The following is a 24,404-nucleotide window of genomic DNA, read 5'->3' as shown; positions in this document are numbered from 1 at the left end:
TTGTTGAGGTGACCTGGAGGGTTAAAGTGGAAGTCTAGGCCATGAGTATTTCTGGGAAAACTGGAAAGATACATTTGGTGAGAATTGAAAGGATTAGGAAGCCCAGACAATGACTTGGTGGTCTCGCGTGTAGGAAGATGATCTTATATCAAGGGACATACCAGTTGCTTTTCTCACTGATGTGGAAAACACTCAAAAGAGGCAACTTAAGGGCATGTTTTAATTTTGTTTCTGTTGCTACAATAAAAATGCAGCAACTTTCAAGAAAAAGGATTTATTCAGCTCCTAACTTGAAGCAGCTAGTAGGTCCACAGGCCACAGACAGTAGGCCCACAGGCCACAGACCTAACAGGCTACGTACTCAGTAAAGAGCAGGGAGAAATGAGCACATCCATACTTACTTGGCGCCCATTCTGCACATACAATCCTTGATGCCTTCCCTGCCTAGGGAATGGTGCCACCCACAGTGGGCTGGCTCTCCCTACACTAATGATTGTCATCAAGACTATTCCTTACAGACATCTCCACAGGCCAACCTGCTCTGTACAGTCCGTCATGAGTTCTCTTCCCAGGTGGTTCAAGGCTGTGTCAATTACAGTTAACGTCAAGACTGTGTTGATAATTAAGATTCGGGGTCACACTGCATGCACAGTCATGAAGGAGAGAGAGAGAGAGAGAGAGAGAAAGAGAAGAAGAAGGAGGAGGAGGAGGAGGAGGAGGAGGAGGAGGGGAGGAGGAGGAGGACGATGACGACGACAGACTATGTGGCCTTAAATTTCATTTCTCTTCTTTATTTAGTTCAAACTCAGAGCCCATGGGGTAGAAGCACTGATAGTGAGGGTTTTTGCTCCCACCTCAGTTACTCAAATACAGTCTGTCACAAACACGCCCAGAAGGGTGTCACCTTGGTAATTCCAGATCTGCTAACTTGACCACATCAGCCATCATTGAGGGCCAGTGAGGAGAGACCCCAAGATCACCAGGGTAACAGAAATATGGACATGGAATTTTCCATATCATTCAACAAGCAATCATTTTATTGGAAAAGATCTGCCTTATTCTGTTTATAGCAAGACCTTGTCATCAAGACACCCACTAGTTCTTATCCATAGAAAATATGAAAAATTCTAAACCAAGCTCTGCAAACATTCAGCCTGGCCAACAGTTATGCTCTGTTCTTTCAGATATTCGAAGATGTCCATCTTTCCAGCCGGCCCCAAGTTGAGAAATTACTGAAGTGTACCGATAATATTTTCACATTTATTTTTCTCCTGGAAATGATTCTGAAGTGGGTGGCCTTTGGATTCCGGAAGTATTTCACCAGCGCCTGGTGCTGGCTCGATTTCCTCATTGTGGTGGTAAGTTTACTGTCTCTGTGCCCTATTCCGGTTGGGGCAGGGATCAGAGTGGGGAACTGCACAGGGGCTGCCCTGCCTGTGCTCATATGGGTGACTCTCAATATCCTGAGCACCATTACAGTGCTTACTGATGGCTGTCATCTGTCCACTGTTGTGCTCCAGCCCCCGTGGGCCCTGCCTCTCATACTTGCCTTTTGTAAACACACTGACCAAGCATCTCCATGACAGCCTCCTCCGCCTCTCTCTCTGAACCATGCTTGTGTCCAACCCAGAGGAACTTCAGGCATTCTCTCTCTTTCCTTCTCCTTCTAACTTTTTTCCCTTTTCCATTTTCATATGTGTGTGGTGTACATGTATGTATGTATGTATGTATGTATGTATGGTTTTGTATGCATAAACATGTGCGTGTGTGCGTGTGTGCACATGGAAGCCAGAGGTTGATGTCAGGAACCATTCAGTGCTTGCTCTTCCATCTTATTATTCAGGAAGGTCTCTTAATCAAACCCAGAGCTCACTGATGTGGCTGCTCTGCATGCTCTGGGAATCCCCTGCCTCTCTGCCGTCTGAGGCTAGAATTTCATGTGGGAGACCACACCCACCTAACATTCACAAGAGCTCTGGGCATCCAAACTCTGGACCTTAAGCTTGCAGGGAAAGCACTTTAACCACTGAGCCACCTCCCCAGACCTCCCACCCCACCCAACTTTATTTTATTATTTTTTTTTATCTTTAAAGACTTCTCAAAGCAGACCAGTGTTGCGGCCCGCCCGCGGTCCACAACACGAACGGTTCACTGAGAATGGCAGTTCCCTGCAAAGAGAGGAATCTAGACGGGGCGGAAGAAACAATGGAGTCAAGACAACATTCTGATCNGGTAGCTCCACCCTTGAGCAGGCAGGTTCCAGGCTGGGGGGAAGGGAGGCCACAGACCAGTAGCCAGATCATGAGGCAGATTTGATTTCTGTGGCATTGCCACCTGCCATGTGCCACCCTCACAGAGAATCCCGAAGCTCCAGTTAACAGCCTGCTTCGGTACATAGAGCAGACCAGTGGTGACCAGGGCTGTAGTGCTAACGTTAACAATAGCAGTAGTGGCTGCATCCGGATGCTTCCTCTGCACCACCGTGGCTTTAGCTTTTCCCGAGAGAAACAACTAACATCTGTCTGCCCACCCCAGATGGGCACCAATATTCTAAAGGACAACTTCCAGGTCCAACTTGGTGACACTGATAAGTCCGTTGGGCTTTCTCACGGACTGTGGGTGACCTAGAACATCTGCATCATGGCAGAGTTCCGCCCCATCTATAGGAAGGTGTATCATGGAGCCCTGCTGTCAGTCACCCTTCCATTCCCTATATACTCTAGCATCTCCCAAGATCACCTGTGCTGGGAGAAGGGTCTCAGGTAAGGGATTCCCAGGTCTCCCTTCTTCTTCCACTCTCTAGGGAGTGCCCATAGACCTGGCCAGCACTGTATCAGGCTGCTCTAGTTTCCATGGCCAACCAGGTACAAAACCCAAGATGGCACCATGTCATGTTTGGAGAGAAAAACAAAAACTTCCAACAGCCACATTTTCTGCCATCTGTGCCAAAAGTCTTCTTCTTTCTTCTACTTGTCATAGTCACTCTCTGAGAAAGGGACTTTTATTTTCCCTGAATTCAGAGAAAGAAAGTAACCCAGAAAGGCTAGGAACTGCTCAAGACTTCCTGGCGGGAAGCATCAGAGCTGGGAGTCAAACCTAGTAAGTCTCCCTCTTGGGTGCAGGGCTCTCACGGGTACATCACACATACACCGTCATACAAACTCCACTCCTATTTAAGACGGTAGGGAAGGGGCTGGGGTGGTGCTTTAGTTGGCAGAGGACTTGATGTGCAAACATGAAGACCTGAGTTCAGATCTCCAGCTCCCATGACAAAGCAAACACAGTGAGCTAATCCCAGCTCCCTCCGAGGAGACAGAGATCCGAGGACCCTGAGGCTACCTCGCTGGGTGGGTGAGCTCTGGTTCAGTGACACTTTGTTTCAAAACCTAAGGCTGAGAGGGAGTGAGGAAGACACTAATGTTGAAGTCAGACCTCCGCATGCTGCGTATGTACAAATGTGCATACCCACAAAGACAAGAGCGTCCAAATGAAGATTATAAATAGCATGAATTCAAAATAGATAGTGTAAACCTAGCAGCAGTCCCTAATTATATCAAAGAGTGATCTAAAGGCACAGTCAAGAATTACCAGTAGGCGCAGGTGGTTTGTACAGGCAAGTTTTACTAAGTTTTATTAAATTCAACATTAATCGAATTGTTCTGAAGAGGGAAGCTGCAAATTGTCCAAACGAGACCACGTGCAACCTGTTCATTCGTTTTTGAGGCAGGGTCTCCTGTAGCCCAGGCTGTGGCTCAGTTACGCTCTGTGTAACTGAGGATGACCTAGAACTCCAGTTCTCCTGCCCAGTTCACCTCTTGTCGGCTGGGACTGCAGGCCCAGCCCAACACCAGTGCAGTCTTGCTAAGAAAGCAGTCAGAACAAAACCCAAGAACAGAGATAAACAACCAAAAATAAATGAATCATCCTGTACCTATGACTCTCAAAGGAGGCTCCCCGGGAGTGAGTCCCAGCACTGGTCTTAACACTGTATAGACTGTGGAGAGGATCCCAGCTTCACAGCTTGTCAGCTCCATGCCTGAAACAAGGAATTGATCCTGCAAACTTCTAGTCTCCTCATTTGCGACACAGTCTTACCACTGTGAGGAGACACCACGACCATGGCAAACTTTATAAGGGAAAACATTTAACCAGGGCGTGCTACCAGTGTCGGCTTAGTCTGTTGTTGTGGTAGGGAGCACAGCGGTATGGTAGGGAGCACGGTGGTATGGGTAGGGAGCACAGAGGTAGGCATGGCAGGCCTGGTGCTGGAGCAGTAGCTGAGAGCTACATCCTGATCCACAGGAGAGAGAGCAAGACTGGGTCAGGCATGGGTTTTCAAAACCTCAAAACCCATCCCAGTGACACACTTCCTCCAACAAGGCCACACCTTCTAATCCTTTCGATTCTATTAAACAATTCTACTCCCTGGTGACTAAGCATTCACATATACGAGCCTATGGGGGCCGTTTTTATTTAAACCACCAAGATTACATACAAATCAATCAGGATTGCATACACTGGGGGCCACCGAGATAGCTCAGCAGGTAAAGGTGCTTACCACCAAACTCAATGACCCAAGTTCAACCCCCAGAGTCTGTAGGGTAGAAGAGAGCTAACGCCTACAAGTCATCCTCTGACCTCTGAACGCCATACAATGCCCGCCCTCCCACAATAAATGACTTAATAAATGGAAAAAAGTTTAAAAGAATCCAGATGATGATTTTTATAATAATTTTGGAGTAGAAAAACATGAACTTAAAGCACAAAAATATTTAAGTCCATCTCTACTAAAATGTAGAACTTTTTTGTTCTCCTCAGAAGTGCTAAACTTATAATTAAAGACAAATTGGATTCCAGGACTTTGTATTTGTTGTGTACCTGACAGATATTAATATCTATCCATAGTATATAAAATATATAACACAAATCATGAGGAAATGACAGCCAAAGGTGAGGGTAAACGAAGGACACAGACATAGCCTCACAGGAGAAGCTCTGGTTGCTGGCATATGCGAATAATGAGACTCATTTCATGAGCCAGCACAAAAATGCATTTTAAAGTGAGAGTTTACCTAATTCATTAGTTGAAAACCATTTTTTTTCCCCAAGGAATAGCTGTGTTGGAAAGAATGTCAGAAATTTAAAATCTCTAATTACCACCAATAATTTAATTGGAATAGCCATTATGGGGAAAGTTTTGCATTACTTGATAACATTACAAATACTGCCAATTTATACTAGATGTGCTATCCTCACCAGACTCCTCGCCCCTACTCCTCCACAGGTGTCTGTGCTCAGCCTCACGAACTTACCAAACTTGAAGTTCTTCCGGACTCTGCGAGCGCTTAGACCTCTGCGGGCACTGTCTCAGTTTGAAGGAATGAAGGTACATGCCCCGGGTGGATGGGTGAGAACCCAGCTAACAGGACCAGAAGAAGCCAGTTGCCCTCGGTCTTTTGTCAATACTTTACGGGGGTCCTATCCAACCAGACCAGGGTCTGGACTGTGAGAAGTGAGAAGACAACCAATGGCTCTGTCCTCCCTGCATCCTGGGAAAGACATGCCCCACGTATCTAATGACATTGTCACAGGGCACTTTTGAGGTCATCCTTGGTGGCCGTATGAGCAGAAAGCAGGGATGTTCAGAATAAAGACAGAAGAACTCTAGGAGCCCTGCCCTGCAAGCTGGGTCTCCCCTGGGAAGGTAGAGAACGTGCCCTGTGCCTCTGTTTGTAACATTTTCCTTTGTTTCGCCTCCCCAAGGTTGTTGTCAATGCCCTCATGAGTGCCATACCTGCCATCCTCAATGTCTTGCTGGTCTGCCTCATTTTCTGGCTCATATTTTGTATCCTGGGAGTAAATTTTTTTTCTGGGACGTTTGGAAGATGCATTAACGGAACAGACATAAATAAATATTTCAACGCTTCCAATGTTCCAAACCAAAGCCAATGTTTAGATAGTAATTACACGTGGAAAGTCCCGAATGTCAACTTTGACAACGTGGGGAATGCCTACCTTGCCCTGCTGCAAGTGGTAAGTGCTGAGGCTGTCTGCGTCCAGGAAGAGGAAGCTTGGAAAAATACAAATGACTAAAACCACAATGACTCCACAAAGGGAGAGATTGGATCCTAGTCCTGTCTACAGGGTGGGGATGGGGCAGAGCCTTTTCACCAACTTAGTTACTTTTCTCATTACTTTGACAAAACACCTTAGGCCGTAGTTACTTTTCTGTTGCTGTGATTAAAGACCCAACAACAACAAAAAAGAAAGTTTCTTTTAAAAGTCTTTCTTAGATTTTATTTTAGCTTATAGCTCTAAAGCGAATACAGTCCATCAGAGCTGGGAGAGCATGGTGGGAGGACCAGGAAGCTGGCTATCACGGCATGCTGTAAATCCTCAAATCCCAACCCCAGTGACACACTTCCTCCAGCAAGTTTCCACTCCCTAAAAGTTCTATAATCTTCCCCAACTGTACCATCAAGTGGGACCAAGTATTCAAACACAGGAACTGGGGTGGGGGGCATTTCCCATTCAAACCACAGCACCTGGCAAAAGCAAATTAAGGCAGGGCTAGTTTTGCACATGCTTTGAGAGACTGGACCACCACGGTGGGGAAAGACATGGTGGTGAGAATTGTCTAGATGCAGCGGCAGGAGTGTGAGGAAGCTGGACCCACGGGCTCTACAGTCCGGAAGGAAGTGGGTAGAAAGAGATAGAGATGCCGGTGGGTTTTTTTTGTTTTTGTTTTTTTGTTTTCATTTTACTCACCATATCCTGATGCTGCTCACATCCAAGATGAGTCTGCTGTCAATTAAACATCCTCAGAAACACCTTCACCACAGGCCCTGATGCGGGTCTGGGTGACTCCTGCATAGTAATGCCCCCACTTTAGGGTTTTACTCTCCTTGCTTTGTCTTCTATGCTACCTTGCTTGCTGTTCAGAGCACCCGCCAGAAGGGGGAGCCTTTGGTGCAGCTCAGGACATTGTAAAGAGCTCTCTTTTTTCAAGTAGCAGCAGCCAGGTGTTGGTCAGGTAGCACAGAAAATGTGTGCTATCAAAAAGAACCTTGCCTGGCTCTTCCCAAGTAGCCTATTGTGTAGACATTGATTTTGTTTTGAAGCCATTAGTCTTGGGAGAAAGAAGACGACGGAGATTAGGCACAGCACCCCTCCTCACATCCAGACTGTTCATTCTTGAGGACCTCTCTCTGGGGCAGGAGGGAGAATCAGCTAACACACACCCACCCACGGGGCTCGACAAGTTTCTGGGTGGCATGCTTCTGTTGATGAAAAAAGTCTACAGCTGTGTCCAAGTTTTCTACTTCTGTTTCAGGCGACCTATAAGGGCTGGCTGGACATTATGAATGCAGCTGTTGATTCCAGAGGGGTGAGTTAAATTCTCACTGTGTTCTAGAGTGTTATGCTCAAACCGGAGGAACTATGAGTTTGCAGATGGCCCCTAACTTCACGCAGGGCAGTTTCCTTATCCCACACCCTTGTTCTGGAGACAAAATTATGGTGCAGACATGGACTGATAAAGAGATCACTGATATATTTTCTGTGGCTGACACCCCAGCATTCTGTAGAATCCAACATTCCCTTTATTGTGTCAAGGGAAAATAAATGAAAACCATTCATGTAGGAGATGGGGGCCAGAACAAGAACTCCATGTGTCCTAGCCTGGTTTCTGTTGCTGTGATAAAACACTGGCCAAAGCAGGAACCAGGAAGCAAGAACTGAAGCAGAGACCCGGGGGGCGGGGGGGAGGCAGCTTACATCCTCTACCTTCTTTAGGGTTACCATTGCTCAGATGAAATACCATGGCCATAAGCAACCTGGGGTGGACGTGGTTTGTCTGGCTTATGTAGCACACCATTGAGGGAAGAAGCAAAGGCAGACGCCTGAACCAGGCAGGATCCCGGAGACAGGCGCTGGTGTGGAGGCCATGGAGAGTGCTGCTTACTGGGTTGCACTTCATAGCTTGCTCAGCCTGCTTTCTTATAGCACCCAGGACCACCAGCCCATGGGTGGCCCCACCCACAGTGGGTTGTGCCCTACAAGTTGGCCTACAGGCCTTATCTTATGGAGGCAATTTCTTAATTGAGGCTTCCTCCTCTTTAGTGACTCTTGCTTGTGTCAAGTTGACATAAAACTAGCTAGCACACTTAACCTGGCTTGTTCAACTACTTTCCGTATACAGTTTGGCTCCATCTGCCTAGGGATAGGTCCTCCTACATCTGTGAGGAATTAAGAAAATGCCCTGCGAACTTTCCTGCAGGCCAGTCTGATAGATGCAATCATCAGTTGAGGTTCCCTCTTCCCGGGGGCGGGGGGGGGGCGTTAGTTTGTGTCAGCTTGAAAGAAACTAAGTGTCATAGCAAGGTGCTCCAACTTTCCTATAGCTCATCTCCAAATGATGGACAGGAGGGGACGACCTTTCAGAGTCTGCGTGTCTGAACTGGGGAAGTGTTAGGAGAGTAGCCACGACTCCCAACTGTAGAATTTCAGCGGAAGAGAAAGTCAGAATTGAGTCCCAAAGTTGGAAATGCACTTGGCAGGCAGGCTGGTCTGTCTCCTGTTCCTTGTCTGGTCCAGAGGAGGGATGAGGAGAGAGTTAGGCAGAGCCTGACAGTTGAGTCAAGAATGCAACCGGTGTGGGAGTTTTGTCCATTTCATTTCATAACACATCTGTGGTCACTGTATTGAGGACTCTCCAGCGTTGATGCCTGATATGGAGTCAGGGCTACAGACAGGGGGTGGGGTGGGGTGGGAAGGGGGTCTGGGAGCAGAAAAGATGCTGAACCAAGGAGGCAGAGTCTTCATGGCTACTGGTTTTCATCATAGCCTAACAGACTGGCATTTCTGTGTAGATACTGCATAGCAACAAATCACTTAGCTTAATTCTCGGTACATTAACAAAATCTCATTCCTGGAAAGCCAAAGCTAACAGTAGAGACTTAATGTTAATGTTGTAATCTATTGTAATATTCATATCTCATAATTATGCATGTCATAGATACAGTTTAAATGTTTAAGTTCTAACCTATTGTTTGTGTGTATGTGTGTAGGATATGTGTATAGGATATGTGTGTAGGATATGTGTGTAGAATATGTGTGTAGGATATGTGTGTAGGATATGTGTGCATGAATAAGGACCAGAGTTTGGATGCCCAGAATCCACATAGATGCTGGGTTGGCATGGGAAAGCTCCCTGGCTGTAATTCTAGTGTGTGGAAGGTGGAGATGGGATTCTAGGAGCAAGTAGACTAGCGATCCGAGTGAGCTCTGGGCTCAGATGAGAGACTCTGCCTAAGGTAGAGGGAGGGCCAGGGCCTCAGTGGGTAATTTGCTATCAAGCCTGACAATCCGAGTTCCTTCTCTCTGAGCCACATGGTGGACGGTTCCTGCAAGTTGTTTCGGTCTCCATAGGCATGTGCCATGGTGCACTTGTGCACACACATGTGTGCAGACACACGTGTGAACATGCATGCACATGCAAATACATATCCATGGACAGCACACACACACACACACACACACACACACACACACAGAGAGAGAGAGAGAGAGAGAGAGAAATAAATGGAGAAGCCAGGCTGAGCAGGATCGTGTGTGCTGAGGCATGCCCTGAGCTGGGAGAGCATGCTTGTCATCAGCTAGTGTCCACACACAAGCTCATCTGCTCACTTACTCATCTGTCTGTTCCCTCTTGTGTCTTGAAAAATCAACCTCCCAGAAGGTGTGCCAAGCACTGGCATCTGACAAGGGAGAAGACACAACCACAGGCAGAATGTTGGCATCATGGAAGGGTAGAAACAGCTGTATAACAGCTGTCAAGTCCAGACCCCTCTGCCCGAGGTGGGTGTGTCCTGTGCTGGGTTCATCTCAATGGCCTATCCCTGAGACATCTGAGAGACCTTCAGAAGACAAATATCACCACATCCCTCCCCCTTTCTTCTTATCGGTTAATGCTCTTCATTGTCTGGGAGAAAAGCTCAAACCTCCTGGCTCCCATCTCCCCACCGCGTGCATCTGGAGCTTAGCAAGGGACTCAGAGAAGGGGCGTCCAGAGGTGCACAACTCCCGGCAGGATGCTATGTGGTTAAACATGCTGGGGAAATCCACTCTGGTCTTCTGAACGAGGCAGCTAGGGCAGCTTTATCTTTTTCCCTTCAGTAATTGTTTTTCTCTCATTAAAAACATCCCCAACAGAAAGATGAGCAGCCGGAATTTGAGGCGAATCTATACGCATACCTTTACTTCGTGGTTTTTATCATCTTCGGCTCATTTTTCACCCTGAACCTCTTTATCGGTGTTATCATCGACAACTTCAATCAGCAGCAGAAAAAGATAAGTATACACGCTGAACTGGCTGGGTGCTCTCACCAGGGCCAGCCAATGCTTGCAGGGAACGTGATGCTAATGTAGAAAGAAGGCTGTTCACAGCAGCAGCCATTCTCACGCGCTCACGGGCAGCTGGGGAGCTCACCAGAGTGGTCTCAGAGATAAGGGCAAGAACCATGGGTGGTGCTGAACACCTTTAATCCCAGCACTTGGGAGGCAGAGGCAGGTGGATCTCTGGGAGTTTAAGGTTATCCTAGTCTACCCAGAGGGTTCCAGGACAGCTGAAGTTACGTGGAGAAACCCTGTCTCCAAAAACAAACAAACAAAGAAAGCAAAACAAAACAAAAGGCAAGGAATGTGGATTCTGGTTGCACATGGTTTTTGAGCTCTGGCATAATTCAGGTGGTTCTTGTTGCGTTGTGGGCAGCGACTAATTGGCCCTGAAGAGAGTAGCAACCAACACAGTTAGCATGTGTGCACAGCCGTCACGGCTCAGTAACATCGCAAGAGTATTTTGTTGACTACAATAAAGAGAAACAGGCTTCCCTCTCTGAGATTATTGTGTTCTGGCTCCCAACTGCCTGAGTTTGTCTCCTGAACCGGCTTGGACGGATGCTTGGGGCAGAGAAGACGTTAGGGAGGCTCCTGCCCCAGGCACTGTAACAATCTATTGTTTATTTGCCTGATCCTGAAAGCCACTGGCCTCTGGGCTAACACTGCTAATTAAGGAAGATAAAAGAAACTTTAGATCTATGTTGCCTGTCATCAAATAGTGACCTCTTCAATGCCTCATCACTTTGATACAGTTTGGTATAATCCTCTCCAGTTAAGAAACTAAACAACAAAACCAACCACCAAAACCAAAACAACACTCTTATTGTATGTGTGCTGGTGTGCCTTAATGTCTATGCGTCTCATGTGTGCAGTGCGCACAGATGACAGAACGGTGTGTCAGATCCACTCGAACTGGAGTTACAGATGGTTGTGAACCACCATGAGGGTGCTGGGAACTGAACCTAGGTCCTCTTCAAGAGCAGCAAGTGCTCTTAATCACAGAGTCATTTCTGCAGCCCCAAATTATTAACCATACATATACTCACATGCATATATACACATTGCATATAAGAGTATAAGTTACCTTATACTTTTAATTTGGGGATGCATAAGCTCAATAGTCATAGCCTATTTCATAAAATTACTTTTTGCTATAAGAATTTTCAGGGCTAGGGAGATGACTCAGTGGGTAGGAGTGCTTGCTGTGCAATTATGAAGAACTGAGTTCAAATCCCAAATCCCTATGTTAAAAGCTGGGCACAGCTCCTCACGCCTTTAGCTCTAGTGCTGTGGGCACAGAGATGTGAAGGCCTCTGGGACTTGCTAGCTCCCAGCCTAGCTCCAGTCAGTGGTAGACGCTGTCTCATGGGAATACGATGGAGAGCGATTGAACAGGACACCTTGTGTCCTTTTCTCTGTGCACACATGAATGCATGCACATACCTGCACACACACACACACAGACACACACACACACACACACACACACACCATGGGAGCTGAATTATATTCAATAATTTGTCTGGGTTGATCTCGTTTTAACCACCTAAGTCATTTCTACATTTCTCAATGGCTTAAGCAACCATGGAACACCCTTAAAATTCTGGTTATTTTCTTAGTATAACATCCCATAATTAAAACATTAGAGGTATTGCCCAGTCACTTCCCGGATTTGAGAATGGCTGGCCCTGAGTCCTCACCACCCCATCACTAGCATTTACAATGGCTGTCCTAGACAGATGTAGAAAGTGTTACACTGTGGTTTTATATCCCTTTGCTTGGTCATTAGTGGTCATAACACGCCTCGTCAGCTCAGTGTTAGACCAACTTACATGCCTCGTTATAAATCAGTGGTCCTGACACTAAGAAGGAGCATCTACTTGCGCCATTTTAAACCCACACTGTCATTCTTTTCTTATGTATATTCAGCCTATTAAGTCTACTTTGTGACTTTCTTTTTGCATCGTGTTTGTGTGCACATGCTTGTGTGTGTGTGTGCATGTTTCTCTGTGTTTTTGTGTGTGCCTAAGTGTGTGTGTCCGTGTTTGTGTGTCTGTCTCTGTGTGTCTGTGTTTGTCTGTTTTTGTGTGTGTCTGTGTGTCTGTGTGTTTGTGTGTGTCTGTGTGTCTCTTAGTGTGTCTGTGTGCATGTCTTCCTGAGTGTCTCCTCCACCTTATTTTTTGAGGCAGAGTCTCTCATTGAAACTGAACCTCACTGGTTTTGCCTGCCTCTACCTCCCCAGGGCTGGGGTAGCAGGCCCATGCTTCCACACTCACAAACTTTATCTTTTCAGTCTTGGGATGAAACCCAATGGCATGCTAGGCAAGTCCCTATCACTTAGCCACAATTCCCAGCCAGCTTTTTCTGTGGGTTCTGGGGACTCAAACTCCAGTCCTTACACTTGCATAGCAGGCACTGCCCACTACCCCTCCCTACCCCAGTTCTTTTGTTTTTTTTTATTAATATATATATTTTAAAATCTTTACAGACCTGACTTTTTTGTGGAATCAAATTCCCAGCCTGGTCTACAGAGTGAGTTCCAGGCCAGCCAAGGCTATACAGAGAAACCCTGTCTCCAAAAACAAACAAACAAACAAACAAACAAAAAAAAACCAAACAAATTCTGCCTTTGGGTTTTCTCTCCTGTAGGAGCACAAGACGCTTCTGACCCCTCTGCTCAGCGCTTGGTCGTTGGTTTTTATAGCTGTGCTAAGGCTTGTTTACATTTTTTGCTGATCTCTTCTAATTCATCTGAACTGTACCTCCCTGCCAACCTCTGTCCTCAGCATCTGCTGGGAAAGTCCAGTGCTGCTGTGGCGCTGCCTTATTGAGTCTGCTGCTCAGGGAGGAGGGAGCAGTTCCGCGACCCCTCCGTAATGCGTGGCCTCATTGCAATCAATACCAGCTATTTGGGTGTCATCCTTGCAGCAGCGCTGACTTAACCCTCTGCTGGAAAGCCTTGGGCGCAACACACTCACCACGGCATCCTTTTGTTTTATCTGTTACATTATGGAAAACTTCAAAAGTGAACAAGAACATTCTAGAATGACCCTAAAACACCCAGCATCCAGCATCATATTTGTTACAGAAGAGCATCCTCCTGTAGGCGATGCCCCCACAGAGCGCCCACCCGCCCCCCAGGAAATTTTGTTTCATTTCATTCATAAAATGTTTCAAAATGTTTTCTTAAATCACATAAAAATGAAGAGCAGTCCTAGGAAGAGTTAAGTTTGTGGAGTCTGCTGGCTTGTTTTGATTTTTTTTGAGTCAGGGTTTCACAACAAAGCCCAGGCTACTCTCAAGTTCTGTTTAAACGTATCTTTGAACTTCATTTATTACCGTTATATGTGCATGTGCGTGGTATGCTGGTGGCCATGGAACATGGAGACCTCCGTCCGAGGACTTCATGGAGTTGGTTCCCCCCTTCAGCTCTTACGTGGATTCTGGGGGTTGAACAAAGGTCTCCAGGCTCGTAAGGCAGCACCTTTACCTGCTCTGCTCTCCCACTTGCGCACAGGGCTGGTTTCAAACATGACCAAGATGTCATTACTTACCTAAAAAACTTGGAACAAATTCTTTTTTTTTTTTTTTTTTTTTTTTTTTTTTTTTTTTTTTTTTTTTTTTGCATTTTTTTTTTTTTTTTTTTTTTTTTTTTTTTGGTTTTTCGAGACAGGGTTTCTCTGTGTAGTTGTGGCTGTCCTGGAACTCACTCTGTAGCCCAGGCTGGCCTCGAACTCAGAAATCCGCCTGCCTCTGCCTCCCGAGTGCTGGGATTAAAGGCGTGCGCCACCACGCCCGGCTGGAACAAATTCTTTAAAAAAATTCATCAAATTGTACTTCCTCAGATTGCCATGCCTTTCACTTTTGTTACGTTAGCCAGAGCTGCTATCTTTCATCTCCTCCTCTTCTTCTCCCTCCTCCTCTTTTCCCTCTTCCCTTTCTTCTTCCTTTTTCCCCTCTTCCCCCTCCCCCTCCTCCTCTTCCCCCTCTTCCTTCTCCTCCCCCTCCCTCCCCCTCCCTCACCTCTCCTCCTCCCCCTCCTCTTGTCCTTCTCTCTATGACTATTAACAATGTTGCTTTTTTTGAGGCAGGCTGGCCTGGGACTCACTGTGTCAAGCTGGCACCAAACACATAACAGTGCTTCGCCTCAGCTCCCAAGTGCCAGGATTACATTTATGAGCTACCTACCATGTCTGACTTTGTTTTTTCTAAGTTAGTGCACAAAATGATGCGTTTCATTTTGACATTTTTGGGGTGTGCCTCCCTGCATGTGGTGAGCATTGAAGGCTCCCATCTCTCTCACTCTGTTAATCTGGGCTTTTCTCATCGAGAGACTAATGGTGACTACGAGGTTTTCAGTCTTGCTTATCTTTTCAAAGAACAAAGTCCTGGTTTCTTAAATTCTTTGCCTTGTTCTCTTTCTATTTTGTTGATTTTTGCCATGACCCACTTTGTCTCTTTCCCTCTACTGGTTTGTTCTTGTTTTTCTAAGTCTTTTGGGCAGACACATCAATAAGTTCTTTACCTGAGATCACCATTTTTTTAAATATACAATTCACAACTATGTTTAATTTTCCTGAAAGATTTATTAATTTGTATTTTTAAAATCTGTTTCTTTTTCTATTACAGTTTTGGGTTCAAATCAGGGTCCAAATAAAATAAGTCCCTCCTATTTGACAGCATTTTTGTACTTGGAACAACAGGATGTCCCAGGCTTAGATTGATGAATGCTGAAGTTTTCAAACCACATTCTGGTAGATGCCTGTTGTTGTTTCTAGGTCTTTGCACAGAGAGAGCTACTTCAAGTCCAAAGCTACAAGGAAGCGCACTTGTAGAAATGGGCATCTATTGGCACTTCCTCTCCCTTCTGATATAACAGATTAAAATTTCCACAGGGGCTGGAGGGGAGGCTCAGAGTTAAGAGCCCACACAGCTCTTACAGAGGACTTAGGCTGGATTCCCAGCACCTAGGTTGAATAGCTCATAACTGCCTTTATAAACCCCAGCTTCCGGGTATTAGATGCTCTCTTCTGTCTTCTGTAGGTAACTACAGTCACATGAACATACCCACACCCAAACATACATACACATAATTGAAAACAAAATAAATATTTGAAATATCCTCAGCTAACTCATGCAAATATCCTCAACAAACACATGCATTACAGTCTCAAGGGTACTTTACTGCTAGTGACAATTGTGTTTCTTATTGGATTTGACTGCCAAGGGACACTTTCCTTTTGAAAAAGATGTTATTGTGTGTGTGTGTGTGTGTGTGTGGTGCATGCATGAGTGCAGTACCTGAAGAGACCAGAAGAGGGCATGAGATCTCCAGGAACTGGAGTTATTATATATGTTGGACGTGGGTGCTGGGATCCAAGCTTGGATCCTCTGGAAGAGCCATTCATTGTTAACCACTGACCCATCCCTCCAGCCTCCAGCAGTGGCATTGGGACTAACTTACTGTTTTGTTATGTAGCCTGACATGTATTTAGTTTTTACAACGATTCTGTAGGATGATCATTAAAATGTGTGATCTGTATGTTCTAAGAAGTGAGCCATAACTGAATGACATGACCTCATTCCTCTTTTATCCCTTATCTTATCATCAATTTTCCTCCTGGTCCCAGAGTCCAGATTCTTTCAAGTTCCTTTGGAAGAGGAGCTATTGATAAAAATGACATGTAACTTTAAAATTGTTACTGAAAGTTCAGGACTTTATTGGCAAAGATGGCTAGCAGAAGCTAATTGATTGTCGATATCTCCGTGCACTTAGGTGGCCAAGACATTTTTATGACAGAAGAACAGAAGAAATATTACAATGCAATGAAAAAGTTAGGAACCAAGAAGCCTCAAAAGCCCATCCCAAGGCCCCTGGTGAGAACAACTGACTAAGCACACATGCAGGATGCATGATCTGAGGGCGCAGGGTTCTAAAAAGCCTCCTGTTCATGCTTAAAGGAAGTATTCTTTTTATTGTTTAAAAAGTACTTGTGTATGTGTAGGTGAGTGCAGTGCTTTCAGTGGCCAGAAGAGGGCATCAGATCCCTCAGAGCAGTCACTCGTGAGCCATCTGACCCAGATGCTTAGGAAATGAACTCAGGTCCTCTGCAAGAGCAGTATGCAGTCTTAACCACCAAGCCATCTCTCCAGACCCCAGGATCTTTAACATCATATTAAATACATACATGTTTTCTTAGAACTTATAAAACCAAGATGTACCCTAGTTCTTAGGGAAATTAGACATGTATGTTCGTTATTGAGAGTCTGACTGATACATTTAATTTTCTGCTAACACAGAGTCTCATTAGGTGACTCTGGTAGCCTGGAGCTCATTGTGTAGACCAGGCTACCTTGAACTTACATAGATACCCATGTGTTTGGATTAAAGACATGCGTCATTATACCCAACAAAAATAAATATTAAAATATTTAAAACTTAAAAAAAAAAGAGCCAATGCTCAACTTCATCGCCAGTGATACTATGAAACAGCCAGTTCTCCATCTTTAATAATTGCTGGACTGGGATGTTGTTTTTCTAGCCTATTCCAACTAGAATTAAACACTGACATTTAAGAATTGTGTGAATAAAGAGTTTTGCTCACATTCCGAGTATTCTGAACTGGTAAACAGAGACTTGGAGGTGTCTGTTCCATTTTGCCCAGGATAAGTGGACACTCTCTGCATCCATCTCTTGGGTAAATGCAGATACAGACATCAAGGGCCATCTTTATACTGTTGAAACATACATGAGCCATTTTATCTCAGCCTCACTGACTGTTCATCACATCAAAATTCTGTTGCTACTGGGGCTATTTTTGATTTATGTTTTTGTTTTAAAGTAGAAGTGGAAACTCAAGCCCAAGCACATAAAACAGTTACCCAGCCACAGTGGGAAGCGATGAGAATTTCTTGTCCTTTGAAGGGGTCTTGTGTATATTTCAACGAATTGCCTTCATTGTAAGAGAAAACAAATTTTGTCGTCTTAACGACATCATTTTCTCCTTTCTTTTTCCTCCTCAGAACAAATGTCAAGCCTTCGTGTTCGACTTGGTCACAAGCCAGGTCTTTGACGTCATCATTCTAGGTCTTATTGTCACAAACATGATTATCATGATGGCTGAATCTGAGGGCCAGCCCATCGAAGTGAAGAAAATCTTTGATATCCTCAACATAGTCTTCGTGGTCATCTTTACCGTAGAGTGTCTCATCAAAGTCTTTGCTTTGAGGCAACACTACTTCACCAATGGCTGGAACTTATTTGATTGTGTGGTCGTGGTTCTTTCTATCATTAGTAAGTAAACCCAGTAGCCAGGACCTTCCAGGAGAGACAGAAGTAAACCCCAAAGATAATCATTTGGAAGTGTGTCGAGTGCGGAGTGTGTCGAGCTTCTCTAAAGCAACAGATTAGGCTTAATGTAGTATCTGGACAAACCAGGTGGTGGCAGGGGCTAAGGAGGGCTGCTCTGTTGGGAAGTTGCTACAAGATTTGCTTGCTCAATGGAGTGAAACAAAGTATCTCCATTAACAGTTGTTGCAGTGTTTCCTGACATCTCAGGTGGCGGCATGGGAATTCCACCTCTCCCCTACCACTGTGAGCCCTTGGTGCCTGGGTTCAAAACCCACAAGGGCAGCTGTTGGACCAGGGTCCATTGCCAGGGCTCCCTTGTTTCCCACTCGGCTGTCAAGACTGCCTCACATGAGAAGTAGCACCTACTCCTTATCCTGATTCCCATGTTTACTTGGATGAGGTATGGGCTGCATGTGTCTCAGCTGCTCTGACCCCACTCGACAGCAAGTCTCTCTCTGTAGCCAGTGGGTTTCTCATAGCCACAGTCCTGTCGCATCAAGCATGAGCACATGGGAGAATGAGTCTCGTCATTAGCAAACACTTACTCCCTCTATTCTTTTGTGTTCTCTCTCTCTCTCTCTCTCTCTCTCTCTCTCCCCTCTCTCTCCTCTCTCTCTCTTCCTTCCTTTCTCTCTCTCTCTCTCTCTCTCTCTCTCTCTCTCTCTCTCCCTCCCTCCCTCCCTCCCTCCCTTCCTTCCTTTCTTTCTTTTTTTTTTTTAAGTATTATACTTCTTCATGGCTAAGCCTTAGAGTTTATTTTATTTGGGTCCTTGAAATTTGATTGTAACTAACCCATTATTTTGACTTTTTTCCTGTCTTTCTCTTTTTCTGAGGAGGAATGTTAAGATGGGGCATCACTGTAGTGCAGGTTGACCTGGAATTTATCATACAGCCTAGGCTTGCCTCAAGCTCACTTAAACCTCCTACTTCAGCCTCCTGAGTGCTGCGATTATGGGTTGTGTGCTACCACATCTGACCTAACTTCATCTTTCACACGGTGCAGGAGGGTCCAAGAGTCTTTCTCGTAGCTCAGAAAGCAATGACGACGAGGAGAACCGAATTTTACAAATGGAGGCTTCATCCCATCTCAGAAAGGCTTAGAACTGAGCGGCTTTTCTTGATATTAAGTAATGCAGCTTGTGTAGGGAGTCTGCTACACTCCCTACACAAGGGTTCTAAGCTGTGAGGTTTATGTAGATTAAAGAGGCTCATATGTTAGCGGCAAAATAGACTTATGATCCTTATTAATTAGTTCTGATCCCAAGTTCTGGTAAAACTGATGTCAATAGAGGTTAGAGAATGGTAGACAGATGAGTTGGGGACCTCCCTGAGCCAAAGGGAGCACCATGATCCTTTCCTCCCATAAGTGAAGAGGATCATCAATCCATCACCTATTCCAGGATGTGCTGGGCATTGTGTGGCTTCTAGAACTGTCTCTGGGATCCTCCTAACAGCTCCCAGGTGATGGAAATCACACATGCTACTAGAAACTTTGCTCCAATGCAGGACAAAATCTTTGCAAGAAGCCAAATGCTGTTCACTAATGTGCAGAGTTCCATGTACCATGTGCCCACACCCAGCACCTGGGCCACACCCAGCACCTGGCCTCCACACTTGCCCCAAGCTCCTTCTTGAGCTTTTACAGTGATGCGAAATGAGTGTGAGCAGGAGCCCTGGAGTTAGCCAGCTCTAACTGAAGAGTAATCTTACTTCATTTAGTTGAATACCAAGTCTTGTGGTTCACCAAACAAAAACAAAACGAAGAAACAAACAAAAAGCAAACCTAAAAACTGCACTCAGAGAAAAGACAGATTCACACAGGGCCCGATCAGTCCAGGACGGATTTACGGCTAACCCCAAAGGGCTGGTATTGCTGAGTGAGCACCACCCTTGCTAGGATCGCTTGCCCAGTTAGCGATATGTCTTTTATACAGTCAGAGGATGAGGTGGAGCAAGTGAGTTCTCTGTAGTCATCAGGAGACTGGCAAAAGCATTTTCACTGCCGTGGTCCCTAATGACCTCAGAGCAAGGGGAAGACCATGTCTACACAAGGCAAGCATGTTCCAGCCATTCTTTAATATTTGGGCCAAAATGTAAATGCCTTAACTCCTCATAGCCCTCGCCTGCTGGGCAAGCAATGAGAAAACAGGGCGGCATTTTAGGTCCAAATATTCATCAGTTTGCGCAAAGCTCTGAGACACCATTTCTGAGGTGTCCACAGCAGGGGACATGTGTGAGCTTCCTGAGACCCCAGGGGTCCTCAGGGTGAGCAGAACATCAAACAGGGATCAGTGGGCATCTCTGGAGGAGAGGAAAGTCTCAGGGCTGCCACCTCCCTCCAACTCCACACAGCACAGTCTGTCTGTCTGTCCTCACCGTAGAGGGCTCGATCAGAACGCCAGCTGAATACATACCCGTCCCTTCTAATGAACTTGAGTCCCTCAGATTCTTGATGTCCACTCAAGGCTTGAGCCGGACTTGAGAAATTCTCCATGAACCCTGGAAGAGCCCCCACCTGCATCCAGTAAATAGGAACAAATCCTGGCAGGTGTTACCGCGTGGGTAGCTAAAAGGGAAACGCAACTGGTGATAGATAACCCTTTATAAACTGCCATATTTTCCTTCCTTGCCTTCAATGGCGTATGCATCCCAGCTGCCATCAAAAGTCCCATATAAAATTATATGGCCCTTAGAGATTATTTTTCAAATTGAAACCACAAGTGGACATTTCTTAGTTTTACATATAATTGACAAAGTGTGTGTAACACGTCGGCCCCCTCAGGATTCTGAGGTAGGAGGCTGGCTGGGTTGGAAGCTGCAGTGTATGTTGGGAACTCACTGGTCCTCCCTCTCTAGGTACCTTGGTCTCTGGCTTGGAGAACAGCAACGTCTTCCCGCCCACGCTCTTCAGAATTGTCCGCTTGGCTCGGATCGGTCGAATCCTCAGACTGGTCCGGGCAGCTCGAGGAATCAGGACACTCCTTTTCGCGTTGATGATGTCTCTCCCCTCTCTCTTCAACATCGGTCTGCTTCTCTTTCTGGTGATGTTCATTTATGCCATCTTTGGGATGAACTGGTTTTGCAAAGTGAAGAGAGGCTCTGGGATTGATGACATCTTCAACTTTGACACTTTCTCGGGCAGCATGCTCTGCCTCTTCCAGATAACCACTTCGGCCGGCTGGGATGCTCTCCTCAACCCCATGCTAGAACCCAAAGCCTCTTGCAATTCCTCCTCCCAAGACAGCTGCCAGCAGCCGCAGATAGCCATAGTCTACTTCGTCAGCTACATCATCATCTCCTTTCTCATTGTGGTTAACATGTACATAGCTGTCATTCTAGAGAACTTCAACACAGCCACGGAGGAGAGCGAGGACCCCCTGGGCGAAGACGACTTTGAAATCTTCTATGAGATCTGGGAGAAGTTTGACCCCGAAGCAACACAGTTCATCCAGTACTCATCCCTCTCTGACTTCGCCGATGCCCTGCCCGAGCCGTTGCGCGTGGCCAAGCCTAACAGGTTTCAGTTTCTCATGATGGACTTGCCCATGGTGATGGGTGATCGCCTCCATTGCCTGGATGTTCTCTTTGCGTTCACCACCAGGGTCCTCGGGAACTCCAGCGGCTTGGATACCATGAAAGCCATGATGGAGGAGAAGTTCATGGAGGCCAATCCGTTCAAGAAGTTGTACGAGCCCATTGTCACCACCACCAAGAGGAAGGAGGAGGAGGAATGTGCCGCTGTCATCCAGAGGGCGTACCGCAGACACATGGAGAAGATGATCAAGCTGAGGCTGAAAGGCAGGCCAAGTTCACCGCCCCAGGTGTTTTGCAATGGAGACTTGTCTAGCTTGGATGTGCCCAAGATCAAGGTTCACTGTGACTGAAACCCCCACCTGCACCCCTACCTCACAGCCTCACAGCTCAGCCCCCAGCCTCTGGCAAACAAGCGGCGCACTCACTGAACAGGCCGTTCAACTTGTTTTCTTGGGTGAAAGAGGTGATAGGTTGGTGTCCATTTTTAAATGATTCTTGGATAGACTGAATGTCAAAATATGTTAGAAAGGACTGCCAAGGACATCCACAGTAGCGGAAGGCCTGAAGGACAGTTCAAATTATGTAAAGAAACGAGAGGGAAAGATCACATGTCTGTTCAGTTTTAAGTATGTGATCTGCCACATGTAGCTCCTTTGCATGTTAAGTGAGAAGTCAAAACCCTGCCGTAAGTAAATAGCTTTGTTGCCGGTGTTTCTACCAGAGCTGCGGATTTGGGTGTATGGCTCAAACCTGAAAGCATGACTCTGGCTTGTCAGCACCCCAACTTTCAGGAGCTCTGATCTCTGTCCCAGGTGTTTGACAAATAAATACATAAAAGGAACCTCTAGTTTCCATTTCATTGAGGAGGGGGCAGGGAGCGGGGCAGAAGATGTCCTCTTGCTTGGTGGTTGTGTGAGCTCTTGGTTGGTGCTTGCGTGAGTGGCAGTTTGATGTAGCCAGGAGCCAGTCATTTGTCAGGAAGGTGGTTAGCAGTTGGCTCTTTGGGAGGAAGAGGCCTTGTGTCACGGATTTCTGTGACGTGAATGTCCCCACTATGATGGGTTCCAACCTACAAACACAGAAATTATTTAAGGACGAGATGGGAAGAAATAGGTATAGTCAATGTTCCAGAGCCAGCCTGGTCTGGCTCCAGCCGCCATTTCCCGGATCCAGCAAGAAGTCTGCTTGTTTCTGGGTAAAGCACCTGCAGTTAGAGCAGGGCTGGGGATGGCTGGGTTGGCAACGTGGCTGGGTAATATCAGAACCCGGAACTCACATCTGGGCGGCAGCCCACCGGCAATCCCAGCTCCCCAGAGAGACTGGGTGTGCTGGCTCATTTTTATAGCTGACTTGATGCGCCTAATGTCACTTTGGAAAAGGGAACTTTGATTGAAGAATTGCCTCCCTCAGATTGCTCTGTGGCCACATCTGTGAAGGACTGTCTGGAACATGATTGACGTGGGAGGGCCCAGCCCACTGTGGGTGGCACCAGCCCACTGTGGGCGGCACCATTCCTAGGAAGGAGGGCCTGGGTATATAAAATGCTAGTCAAGCATGAGCCAGAAAGTAAGCCAGCAGATAGCACTCCTCTGATGTCTCTGATTCCACCCCTACCTCCAGGTTCCTGCCTTCACCCCCTTCAGTCATGGATTGCTACCTGGAAGTATAAGCTGAAATAAACCCTTTCCTCCCCGAGTTGTTTTGGTTATGGCATTTATCACAGTGAGAGACACAGAGTAACCCCTGGTACCTTGATGGGAAGAGGAAGGAGGTGCTTGTGGGACCAGGGATCTTTTGAGATGAGCCATGAAGAGTTCCATGCAGGACTGTAAAGATCTTGAGGGAGTTGCCAGTTTAAAAGTCACAGTGAATTCTCTCCGTCCAGTGTGGGTGGTAACAGATGGGGCAGGCTAAATAACTCCTGCCATTATAGATCCTTGTGTAGAAGCTATTCTGGGGTGGGACCTTATAGATCTCCTTAATCAAAAGTAATTTTTTCCTACAATATATTCTGGCTACATGTTGCCCTTTCTTATCTCCTCCCAGATTCTCATAACCTTCTCACTCATTCAAACCCTCTGTCTGTCTGTCTGTCTGTCTCTAAAACAGGCAAATAAAAAAGACGACAAAAAATGAAAATGAAATATACAAAGAAACAGGTAAACGCACATGTGACACACATACACACACACATGTACACACATGCCACACACACGCACATGCCACACACATATGCACACATGTGCCACACACACACACACACATGCACACACACTTGTCTCTCACACACATACATACATGGGCACACACACAAAACTCATAAAAACACAAAATTGGAAAACATATTATACAAATAAAATATCGGTAAGATGAAAAGAATGCCTGAACAAAGCAATATAATTTTTTAGAAAAATCTACAAAATACTGTTGAGTTTGTTTTGTGTTGGCCATCTACTGATAGGCATATGTATTAGTGCAATTTATATATCGAGTGAGATTCTATTGGAAAACCCAAACTTTTTCTTCAGTCCCCCTTACGCGTCTATCCACCCCCACACTGGCCTGAATGGGTTTCTAGAGCCACCTCTGGAGCCAAGCACCAGCTCCAGCCAGAGGTTGAACTACACATATTTCCTTCACTAGATGGCAGCAAACACCCAACTGGATCTTTCTAAGTGCCCCACAGTGATAGGGGAGCCTGGTACTTCCACAGCCAGAAGGCTGAGGGAGGAGACCCAGGCAGGAAAGGGAGAATTGCTCAAGCCTTGAAGAGAGCTGGGAGCTAATCCTCCCCAGGGATGGCGCCCCCAGGGCAAGCACCAGGATAGCAGAGGGGCCTTAGGAGGGGAGCGCTGGGTGGAGAGACGGCTCAGCCAGTCAAGTGTTCACATTGTAAGCATAAGGACGAGAGTTCAACCCCCACAATCCTGGTGAAAAAGCTGGGATAGTGTCATGTGCTTGTGGTTCCAGGGCTGAGAAATCAGATGTAGTCCAGAAGAATAAAACGATGCTCTGAGTGCCTTCCTCTGGGGTGGGGACACACTGAATGTCCCAATCAATCGCTGTACAGATATGGAAGCCCCCTGCCCATGTGTCATCTGTGTCTTCTCTTCCAGGTAAA

General features: G+C 46.2%; 1 protein-coding gene across 2 annotated transcripts in view; it reads left to right on the top strand.

The window, feature by feature from the left end:
* Positions 1 to 21,633, top strand: part of Scn11a (sodium voltage-gated channel alpha subunit 11) — a 66,883-nt gene extending 45,250 nt beyond the window's left edge. The window contains exons 19-26 of one of the 2 annotated variants that reach the window (XM_021173442.1): positions 1,185 to 1,358; positions 5,285 to 5,386; positions 5,764 to 6,033; positions 7,334 to 7,387; positions 10,213 to 10,350; positions 16,171 to 16,275; positions 17,422 to 17,692; positions 20,606 to 21,633. In XM_021173442.1, the coding sequence (XP_021029101.1) occupies positions 1,185 to 1,358; positions 5,285 to 5,386; positions 5,764 to 6,033; positions 7,334 to 7,387; positions 10,213 to 10,350; positions 16,171 to 16,275; positions 17,422 to 17,692; positions 20,606 to 21,633 (2,142 nt within the window). Of the gene's footprint in view, positions 1 to 1,184; positions 1,359 to 5,284; positions 5,387 to 5,763; positions 6,034 to 7,333; positions 7,388 to 10,212; positions 10,355 to 16,170; positions 16,276 to 17,421; positions 17,693 to 20,605 lie in introns of both variants that reach the window. The other variant, XM_021173441.1, reaches the window with a different exon arrangement.
* The last annotated feature ends 2,771 nt before the right edge of the window (positions 21,634 to 24,404 follow it).

The sequence above is a fragment of the Mus caroli genome, chromosome 9 (assembly GCF_900094665.2).
Source record: "Mus caroli chromosome 9, CAROLI_EIJ_v1.1, whole genome shotgun sequence".
Lineage (NCBI taxonomy): Eukaryota > Metazoa > Chordata > Mammalia > Rodentia > Muridae > Mus > Mus caroli.
The sequence above is the reverse complement of the archived record's forward strand: the minus strand, read 5'-3'. Positions and strand labels throughout refer to the sequence as shown.